This window comes from Daktulosphaira vitifoliae, unplaced genomic scaffold, assembly GCF_025091365.1.
Source record: "Daktulosphaira vitifoliae isolate Bord-2020 unplaced genomic scaffold, ASM2509136v1 Scaffold_4, whole genome shotgun sequence".
Classification (NCBI taxonomy): Eukaryota; Metazoa; Arthropoda; class Insecta; order Hemiptera; family Phylloxeridae; genus Daktulosphaira; species Daktulosphaira vitifoliae.
Window position 1 is genome coordinate 26,861,401 of NW_026099575.1, and position 11,231 is coordinate 26,872,631.

Here is an 11,231-nt window from a genome sequence, read left to right on the forward strand (position 1 = left end):
TAATTATTTACACATTTCAGAATTTAGTGTTCATATAAAACATTATAAAAGAAAAAATAACTCAAATATTCAACTTTATTATGTAAAATAAATCTTGACGTAATTCTAAAAGGTAACCCAAATTCTANATAAATCTTGACGTAATTCTAAAAGGTAACCCAAATTCTAATTGACATATTAATTGCATTAATTTTTTAATAAATAATACTTTGGACACATATTTTCTTAAAAATATGTGCATACATGTGAAAAAAATTTCGGACTTTATCTTATCTTCACGNGAAAAAACTATAGCAATTTTTCATCCCTTTTACTTATTTATCAATTAAGAACTTCTGTGTAAGTAAAATTGATAACATAATTAAATAAAAACTAATTTTAAATATATTAAAAAACTAATTTTTAACAAATTGAATATAAGAGTAATCGGTTGAAATAGTTATTTCATAAATTTATGTTTGTTTTAAATAAGATAAATTTTTTATCAACATATTTTCTAATTGTCGTTATTGGTTTTTTGTTAATTATTTAGCAAAATAATTTATTTATTTTACTAGATCGTTATTCAAAATAACTAACTTAAGAACACAACTAGCTAATAGACCATTTGTTATCTTATTGTTAAATCAGCTAATAATTAAAACTAAGGAATGCACGAGACTTAGTTAAAGTTGAGAAAGCACATTGTAACGGACAATTTTGATTAAAGTCCATAACCCGCCATATCAATACTACTGGTAACCTTACGAAAGTAAATAAAAAACAATTATATTTAATACTATTTAGCTTCGTTGCGAAGCTTAGAAGGTATTGGTTTTACTATGATGTGTTTTTTTTTGTTTCTGGTACCACTTTTTCTCAGCTCACACAGAACTGATATCATTCAATGATACGTCAAAAGATCACAAATCGTATCTAGTCGAAGACATTATCCTCAAAAATAGAAAAAAATTCCCTCGTTCCCTGTAAATGGGGGCAACCTCCAAAAAAATTACAATTTAAAAAATCGCTAATTTTTGAAATTTTTTCAATTTTTGTTTACTTAATATTGCCATAACTTTTTAAAAAATGGTCAAATGAATAAAATTTTTTTTTTATAGATGCATGATATCCTTACCTATCATTTGGTATATTTTTTTTATAAATTTGTCCCTTTACCTGCCCACAGGGAGGATTTAAAATGACAACTTTTTCAACTCAACTTTTGAAAGTGTTCCNAACTTTTTCAACTCAACTTTTGAAAGTGTTCCGGAAGGTCTGACACTTTTATATATATCTTAAATTAAAGCTAATGTAATGTACTTTATTATATAAAAAAAATTTTCGGGCATTTTTTCGTCTTTACGGTGAAAACAGACATCAAAGTTAATAATAAAATATAATTTTTGTAAATAAATTGGTTTTTTTATTTTTGACTTTCTAATGCCATAACTCTTTAAAAAATGTACGGATCTTTATAAATTTTTTACCATATCCTCATGTCATCATATTACAAGATACTATTGCACAAATAAATTATAAAAAGGATCAATAATTTGTCCAGTATGCATGCATATAGGACAAATCCTATGTAACAAGCTTTTTAAACTACAGTAGTCGATAAAATCATGTATAAATCAGTTCATTATTTTCATTAAACTATTTTTTTTCAAAAATAGTTTAATAATTAAATATTAAAATTATACATTTTTAGTTCATTTGACAGACCATGATTTATTATTATAATGATGAAAGTCTAAGTCCGTACCGATTACATGGCCTTACTGAAAACGAGCTAAATCGTTTAGTAACTTATACTAAGAATATTATGTCTGACAAAGAATTTATGGCACGTTTTTGGTACCTTTGAGGCTCCTAAGAACTTAATAATGAAATGTTGAAGTTCATTAAAAAAATAATAACTCGCGATGATCGCAATAATATAATGAAGCTAAAAAAGGAACATTTGTCTGGCAAATATTCAGAATCACATGTATATAAAGAAAATTTTAAATAAGTTATTAGTTTTACTATGATGTATTTTTTTTTTTTGTTTTTGTGTCTCTTACCACATTTTCTCAGCTCACATCGTATTGATATCTTTCAACGATACGTCAAAATATCACAAATCGTATCTAGTCGAAGACATTACCCACAAAAATTGAAAAAAATTCCCACGTTCACGCGTAAATAGGGTAAACCTTCAAAAAAATTACAAATTTGAAAATCACTAATTTTCGAAATTTTTTCAATTTTTTTGTTTAAAACTGCCATAACTTTTTCAAAAATTAACAAATTAATATCAATTTTTTTTTTAATAAATGCATAATGTCTATACCTATTATTTGATATATTTTTTTATAAATTTGACCCTTTACCTGTCTACAGGGGGGATTCAAAATGACAATTTTTTCAACTTAACTTTTTAAAGTGTTCCGGAAATACTGACACTTTTGTATACATCTTAAATTAAAGCTAATGTTATGTAGTTCATATGGAAGAAAAAAATTTCGGACTTTATTATGTCTTCACGATGAAAATGGTTACTAAATTCTATTTTTGTGTGAAAATTGTGGATTTTATATTTTACTTTAAAATGCTATAACTTTTTAAAAAATGTATGGATCAATACAATTTTTTCATGAGATGTAGTATCTATATACATCTTTCATTCGACATTCTTTTTTTTTAAATCAGATCATTTTCCTATATGCGAGGGGGGTTCAAATCTGAAAAATGGATATAAAAAGTAGAATTTTTTCAACCTAACTTTTGAAAGTGGTCCGGAAGGTCTGAGGTTTATATATATTTTAAATTAAAGCTAGTGTAATATACTTCATTTAAAAAAAAAAAAAAATGTTGGACTTTATTTTGTCTTCACGGTGAAAACAAACATCAGAGTTAATAAAAAAATTCTTTTTTATATATTTAAATTTATAATGCTATAACTTTTTGAAAAATGTATGGATCAACACAATTTTTTTATGAAAAATTATATTTTTTAATAATACCTCTTTCATTAAGGATATTAATAAGAAAATAACACATCATGTAGCTTTTAGAATAATCCACCAATTTTTTAAAATTAAACACTATCTAAAGATTTGCATCGAAGCGTTTTTTTTTGTAGTGATTTTAATCACTGTGAGATATCATTATACTTGATCCAAGTATACCACGTCACCACTGTGACGCAAACCCCTCCCCGCTCTAGGTTTTTTTTATTTACTTTGATGTCTGTTTTCACCGTGAAGACAAAATAAAGTCCGAAATTTTTTTTTTCCATAATAAAGTATATTACATTATCTTTAATTTAAGATATATATAAAAGTGTCAGACCTTTTTTTTTATATGTTAATATTTGTTTTTAGATAATTATTAATAATATAAAGATTACTGGTGATTTTAAATCAGCACGAAAAATTGAATTTTTTTTTTTTTCTAAAAGCTAAGCCTTGCTGTATAACCAAATGGATTAGTATATATACTCGGAAAATGTTAAGTGCAGTGGTTTTCCCTTTGCCTTCTGCACTGGAAACGTGGTGCTTTTTCGCCACCGTTGAAGCGCACGCATGTTCACCCATCCGTTCACCTACGGCGGTAGGCGCATCTTAACACTAGAGTTTTGTCAACAAATAGTGCGACCACACCCGAAAAGTTGTATATTAAAAGTATATTATTGGCTCTGATGAAAATTTTTTGCAGACCATTTATTCATAATTAACAACAAATTATTATCTAAAAAGTTCTGTGACAAGCCCATCAATTTTTATTCACGTTTGCCATTTTTAAAAAAAATTACAATACTAAATTATTAAACATCAATTTCATACTATATTTAATTGCAATAATAGATATTTGATTATATATTATACTTATAAATCATAGAGCTACTAATTAGGAATAATGAATGATATAGAAATTAATTCTGCTTTTGGATTAATCCACCAATTTCTATAAATTAAACATTATCTATATCCGTTAGATATCATCTATAATTGTTCCGGCGAGCCACATGCTGTCGATTTTTTTAACTATTTTTTATTTATTATAAAGTTAATTATATTTATGTTTAAATATACTTAAAAATAGTATGAAAATATATAAAACCCCACTATGCTACTGTTTTTATATATATTTACTCAATAATGTCAATAATTTTTAATTAGCATGATAATTTAAAATAAAAAAAGATAATGGTATCTAATATAATTGATGATTAATATAATGTTAGTTTACAAGTTATAAATTCTCAATATTTTAAGAAACTATGACGCGCTTAAACATTTTTTTTTTCTTTGCGATGTTCAAAGAATGAGTTCATGTTTAAAATGTGCAAAAATTAGAAAACGCATATAAATTTAAGTTATCGATCACCATGTTACTTAATAAGTTATAAGTATAATTAGAAATTACGTGACACTTAAACATTTTATTTATTCGTTATACTATTCCAAAAAACACATATTGTTTAAACATTTGCAAAAACAGTTTGTTTTACCATACATAAATTTAAGTTTGAAATAATAATCTTTCATTTTGTTCAAAGAATTTATTATTTTATAATATTAGAAAATGATTAAATTAGTATTGTATATTACTGGTGTCTTGTTGAGTTTAATTGGTATAATATACTTTTCTTAGTTAAATTTTGTTAAATGCGTTACTAATTTGCTATTGGAAAAACTTGTTTTCTCTATTAATTTTATTAACTGTGTTGATAATCTTTTATAGGAAGTATTGTTCATTTTTTTCTATTAACTAACGTTTACGATAAATTTTAATGTAAACAAAGAACGAAACAACTAGTTACAATTACATAGTTTATTTTTATGTAAACAAAGATCATTAATTATTAGCATCGAAAAAACATAATAAAAACTTAGAGAGTGAAACACGTTCACACCCAAAGACCCGACCGCTGCAGCAATACTGACTTATAAAGACCAAGAGTGCTATCCGGAAACAATTATTTGAGCCTATTAAATTAATTAATTAATTAAAATACCCATCATTCAAAATTTTGTTGTTTCTTTTTAAGAAAAATAATTGTTCCAATCATATGTAAAGCACAGATTATACATAAAAATTAAAATAAAACTGCGACATTAATATTTATATTATTAAATTCAATGTTTTTACATTATAAACAAAATACTTAATTTAGATAACTTATATATTATATTTATTATTATTATTATTATTAGTAATAGTATTTTTAATCATATTTAACGTTCTCTCTAATACCTAATTAACTCAACTAAGTGAGCTTTCCTATTTAGATTTAAATCTATTTTTAAATAATTTAATCTTAAAACAAACTCATTTTTTACAGCTCAATCACTAGCCAATGGATGTTTCTGTTGTGCACGCAAAAGAGAGATTTGTGACGGGATTGATCCAATTTGTAATTAAAAATAATTTTAACCTTAAGTTATACTTTTTTTCTAATACTTTTTTAATTGGATAAAATATAGAGGATTCAGTTATATTATAACTGTTAACTTAAAATATACTTAAATTTATTTATTTAATAAAATTTATTAACTGGCTAATTTTTACCCCTATAATGCTGTGAATTTCCTTCCAAATTTTTGATAGGGGTAAATGTTTTTTACAAATATTCTCTTTTTTAGTATCTAGGAGAAAGAATGCAGACTAAAAATAAAAATAACACCATTTAAGCTTCTCCACCAATCTATATTTTAAATACTAATAACTTCCAATGTAATGATTAAAATTTTGTAATCGAACAATGATTTTCTTATTTAGAACATTTTCTACTTTATAAGATATTTTAATACATATATTTCCAATTAAAAAATAAAGTTGACACCCCTATAAAATATAAGAGATGGATCTATAAATCATTTTACAATAGTTATGAGATACATATGTAACTAACAAAATGCAAACATTAATTTTCAAAAAAACATTATCTTAAGGGAAATCTAGTAACTATGGTTAAAATAATCACACAGTATATTTTGTAATTATGTACGGAACGACATATTATTATGAAAATAATATTTATATCTTATAAAATACAAATTATGTATTTCCAAATTTAAGAAAACTTATAACCTTATAACTAAACATATTAAATTTCAGATAACCTAAATGATACAATAAAAGGTAATTCGAAATTTATTTGTATATAACCGAACTATTATTTTACTAACTATTATTCACTTTCAAATAGAAATTTAAGTTAAATTTTGTTTTTATATTTCAAATTATTGATACCACTCATTAAACTATAATATTTTAATTAAAATTATTCATCATATTTAATGTCAATATTAATTAAAGTAAAATAAAATAGACAAATATATTAAATATGTTTTATTATAACAGTTAAATTAATCAACTGTTTAATTTATAGAGGATGTTTCAGAAATATCTAATGGTAACTGAAAACATATTTATATGTATTTATTTAATCAAATGCATTAACAGGCTAATATGTAGCCTTATAGAACTGTGAATTTCATACACTAAAAAACATGATATAAGCCTGAAATTGAACATTAAAACCATGTCATTAACACACTTGATAACAAATATGTGAGATGGCTATTTTTGGTACCTAGTCGGAAGTCATAATGTGGACGAAATATATTCGTTCAAAAATTGTTATAGATTAATTATAATATTTTAAATCATTTTCTATTTTATAAGTTAGTTTAATACATATGTTTCTTATAAGAAAATAAAATAACCATGTATATAATAATAGTGAAATTTATTAACTGTTTAATTTATAGATAATCCAGTAAATAATTCAGAAGGTAATGGAAAATATGCATATATTTATTTATTTAATTACAATAAATATGATAAATAAATTATTTTGGTAATAACTAAATTTATTGAGATTATAATAAAATATTTAATTACCGATTTTCGGTTAAAATATCATAACTTTTATTATTTACAGTCGTAATTAAATTAACTAATTTATTATAATTATAAACAATTATTGTTAAAATAATTATTAATATCAAAGAAATATTTGGTGTAACTTTGACAACCCAAACTATGTATATAATTTTAACATGCAGCGTTTGTATAGATTTGTCATGTTATTTTTGCCAACAAGAGACAAACTCAGTTACCTTATCCCCCTGTGGTCACAATATAGGAAACTATTGCGCAAATAAATTCTCAAGAGTTAAATTTAATTGTCCTTTTTGTAACAGAAAGATAAAAAATTATGATAACATAGGTTTGTAACAAGAATCATGTGTATTTAAATTAACTTTTTAATTTATACTGTTTTAGATAATTATTAACGGATAAAACATTAAAATTATTTATAGTTAATTTGGATGATTGTGAATTTGATAAAGGATCCATGTTCCGATTTCGTGCCCTTACTGAAATAGAGTTTGGTCGTTTAAAGGATAGTTTAAAGAATGGTATGACTGACGAAGAATTCATGGCACGTTTTTGGTATCTTCGACGATGCCAAGAACCTGATAAACTACTGCTGTATAACATTCAAGATCATATTATAACTAAAAAAAATCGTAAGCATATTGCAGAACTTAAGGCTATGCTTTTATCTTCAAAGTCATCCATAGCTTCAGAACTACATTTGTATCAAAAAACATTTAAACAAGAAATAACTGAATTTGAAAAAACAACATTGGATAGATTTTTTTATCGATTAAATATATATAATATAAAGTTCGAATTTGAAATACGAAAGATATACTTGAATTGCTTATAACGTTATTATTGAATTATGAAATAAGTTTTTATAAAAAATACTGTTTAAAAACACTTTGAAATTTATACCTATTTGCCATACTAATCTCAATATTTATACAAAATTATTATTGTTTTGGTTTCAAATGAATAACTAAGTCTGTTTTGTGTATACAATTTTATTTCAGTTATTTTATTTCAGAGTTTTACTAATTGAAAAAATTAGTAAGCGAATTAAAAACTCATTAAACAAACAATTTATTTGGATAATGTAACAAGTAAAACGTTTATTGTCTGTATTTTATAGGGTATAAAGGATAAATTAAAAAATTTATTTTAATTGATAAATTGAGAAATGTATAAAACTAAAAAATGTCAAAAAGGTTTTTTATGCACAATTTCTGTTTAAAATATTACTTTTAATAACCATTTTTTAATTAGATCATTATTTATTTGATTATGAACATACATAATTTAAAATTCGCCTTGTATAATGTGTTCGTTAAATAAGAAAACGGGATTCTATTGTTCTCTTTGTTCGTTATGATGGATCTGTTACATTATTTACTGAAGAATCTGTTTATAAAATCAAGTTATACTAAAAATAATTTTCTTAATATTATTTTAAGAGTAATCGGATGTTTAACATTAAATCAATTACTTGTTACAACAACTTTGTAACTTTTTATACTTGTCAGTAAAATTTACAACACTAAATTATTCCATATAAATTTCATACTAAATTTAATCACTCTACCAAGTAATTATTCATGTATTATATTTATATATCATTCAATGTAAATTTCATTCACATAACATTTATTAAAATCACTGACCTCATCACTGTAGCCTTCTTTACATACATCATTAAAAATTATAGTAAAAAAATATTTAAAGGAATATGTATATACCACTTCTACAATAAATTTTTACTGATACATACATTCTTCAAAAAATTAAAGTAATATTAAGTCGAAAAAATAAAATATGAAATCGAAAGTTTTAACACAAAATTAGCATGTTTTTTAAAATACGGAGCCATTTGCATATCGAATAGATAAGGTGTAAAAACAATTTTTTTAACATATATTTCGTTACATATAATTCAATTTAACATACGTTTAATGCTCGGAGTAATCACGGAACAATTTCAAAACTTAAGTTGAAAAAGTTAAATTTTTGTGCAAAAGAAACTGTAAGCAGATACAGGATCAAATTTGCAAAAAGTTTATTCCAAACGAATGGGAAATACCTAAATAAATATTTAAAAATATATAATTTTGTTTTATTCAGTTTTAAGAATAAAAATTTTATAAATGTCGATATTTTCTGATTATATAAATATAAATTTGCTGAGGATTCTCTCGTTTACAAGGAACGAGGGAATTTTTTAAGAGCAGTATCTTAGATACGATTTGTGATCTTTTGACGTATCGTTGAAAGAAATACAGGTAGCTAATTGGTTTTTTATTATATTGCTATCACAGTGACGGTTTATTTATTATCAATTATGACTATCAATAGACATACATTTTGTATTGTCAGTTAGTGTATTTATAAACTCACAACAATGTACCTTACTATTATTGATAATACCAATGCTGTGTACCTGCTAATATCGATGTCATAAAAAATCAATTAGCTACCTGTATTTGTAATCCCTTGTGTATTATACTCATGTACTATGTATATATGTACATATACTTGTGTATATATTAACTCAAAAACTTGAAACTTTAAATGTTTATATCTAATAAACAAATTAAGTTTCATTAAAAATTCAAACGCCATTTACTATTGAATTAAAAACTCAAACATTTTATTAAATTAAAAATATGTGTTACCATTTAAAAAAACAAAGTTGACACCCTTACCAGGCATAAGGGATGAACTTAAAAAGTATAACATAATTAATAATTCAAGAATAATGTGTAACTAAAGATAGTCATAAAAAATTTTTTTATTATTATTCTGTAAGTAATTGAGTGGGTTATGATAAAAAAATCACTCTGAATATATGAGTTATTATAAGCATGATGAAATAAATGATTTAAATTAAATTATAATTTTATATTTTACTGTTACCGCACAATAAATTATAAATTATTAACTAAAATGAATTACAACATTTAGTTTTTATTTAAAATAAATTAATCAAATTGTAAAAATATATTATACACATTTTTAAGGTAAAAATACCATTTTTTAACTGTTTAATTTATAGAGGATGATGCAGATATATCTAATGGTAACTAAAAACATACTTATATTTATTTGTTTATTTTATTTTATTTATTAATATATCATAAACATGTATGATAAACATTTTTGAGACTAGGTACCTTTTTGGTTAAATAATTTAATTAATTTTCTAATTAATAATTAAATAATTTTCTATTTTATAAATTTATTTAAGATATATATTTCCTATTAAGGTATAAAATACAAAATAGCCATTTATATGATAATAATGTAATTTATTTAATCTTTAAACTATAGATAATNAAAATACAAAATAGCCATTTATATGATAATAATGTAATTTATTTAATCTTTAAACTATAGATAATATAGTGAATATTTCAGAAGATGATTAAAAATAGACATATATTTATTTATTTCAATACAATAAATTTGATACCAAAATTATTGAGGTTATATAAACAGTACCAATTTTCGGTATAAATTTTAGTATTTACAGTCGTCAATAAATTAACTATTGATAACACTTGTTGTTAATTCTTATTATTATCTTGTTGTCATAATTATTAATATCAAAGAAATATTTGGTTTAACTTTGATAATCCAAATTACCTAAATACTTTTAACATGCAGCGTTTGTATAGATTTGTTATGTCATTTTTGTCAACGGGAGGAAAACTTATTTACCATCAACCCCTGTGATCACATTGTAGGAAACTATTGCGCAAATTAATTTTCAAGGGGTGAATTTGATTGTCCTTTTTGTAAAAGAAAGATAGAAAAATTTAAAAACTTAGGTAGGTAACATGAATCATGTACATTTAAGTTAACTTTTTATTTAAATTATTTTGGAAAAATGATAATGAATAAAATATTTTTAATTATATATTTTTATTTTTAGTTAAATACCGAAATGTTTCAGTTCAGGTTCTACTTAATTTTAAAATACTTGAACATGATTCTTTTGCTATTTTCCTGGTCTGTCCAGCTCAATAATTCTTGGTAATTCCTATGGATGAATTACTTAAAAAATCTCATAACAATTCTATTTTCTAGTCTTGACTTTTCTTATTATTCTTGGCAAATTCTTTTTGATCCTCCAGTTTGATAATTTACTGCTGTATTATAAGTATATTTTTTTAATAGTAAAACAAAATATCTACTGAATATAATTATTATTTTAAAATCAATATTGTTCTTTTAATCATATATATATTTCAATCATATTTAGATAAGTATTTATAATATTACTAGATAACATATTTTTAGCTTCGATGCGAAGCTGAGAAGGTATTGGTTTTACTAAGATGTGTTTTTTTTTTATTTTTTTTTTTTTT

The 11,231-nt window shown here is 23.2% G+C and overlaps 2 protein-coding genes across 28 annotated transcripts in view; both read left to right on the forward strand.

Annotated features, from left to right (window-relative positions):
• The window catches only part of LOC126904078 (uncharacterized), a 52,774-nt gene that overhangs the window by 4,903 nt on the left and 36,640 nt on the right, over positions 1-11,231 (forward strand). The window lies entirely within an intron of this gene.
• LOC126904090 (uncharacterized) lies at positions 4,457-7,806 on the forward strand. Of its 2 annotated transcripts, XM_050682808.1 has the most exons (7): positions 4,457-4,603; positions 5,315-5,386; positions 6,091-6,114; positions 6,365-6,388; positions 6,747-6,770; positions 7,055-7,207; positions 7,302-7,805. In XM_050682808.1, the coding sequence occupies exons 1-7, from the start codon at positions 4,555-4,557 to the stop codon at positions 7,712-7,714; spliced, it is 759 nt and encodes a 252-aa protein (XP_050538765.1). In that variant the 5' UTR covers positions 4,457-4,554; the 3' UTR covers positions 7,715-7,805. The 2 variants fall into 2 exon arrangements, with proteins under 2 accessions (XP_050538765.1, XP_050538766.1); XM_050682809.1 differs by lacking the exon at positions 6,365-6,388 and having other exon boundaries at positions 7,302-7,806.

What these genes read in the sequence shown, in the direction of transcription:
- LOC126904090 (XM_050682808.1), top strand. Translation starts at nt 4,555, where the DNA reads ATGATTAAATTAGTATTGTATATTACTGGTGTCTTGTTGAGTTTAATT. An exon ending in CCTAAATGATACAATAAAAG is followed by an intron (nt 6,115 to 6,364) that starts GTAATTCGAAAT and finishes TTTAATTTATAG; the next exon opens with AGGATGTTTCAGAAATATCT. An exon ending in TGTTTCAGAAATATCTAATG is followed by an intron (nt 6,389 to 6,746) that starts GTAACTGAAAAC and finishes TTTAATTTATAG; the next exon opens with ATAATCCAGTAAATAATTCA.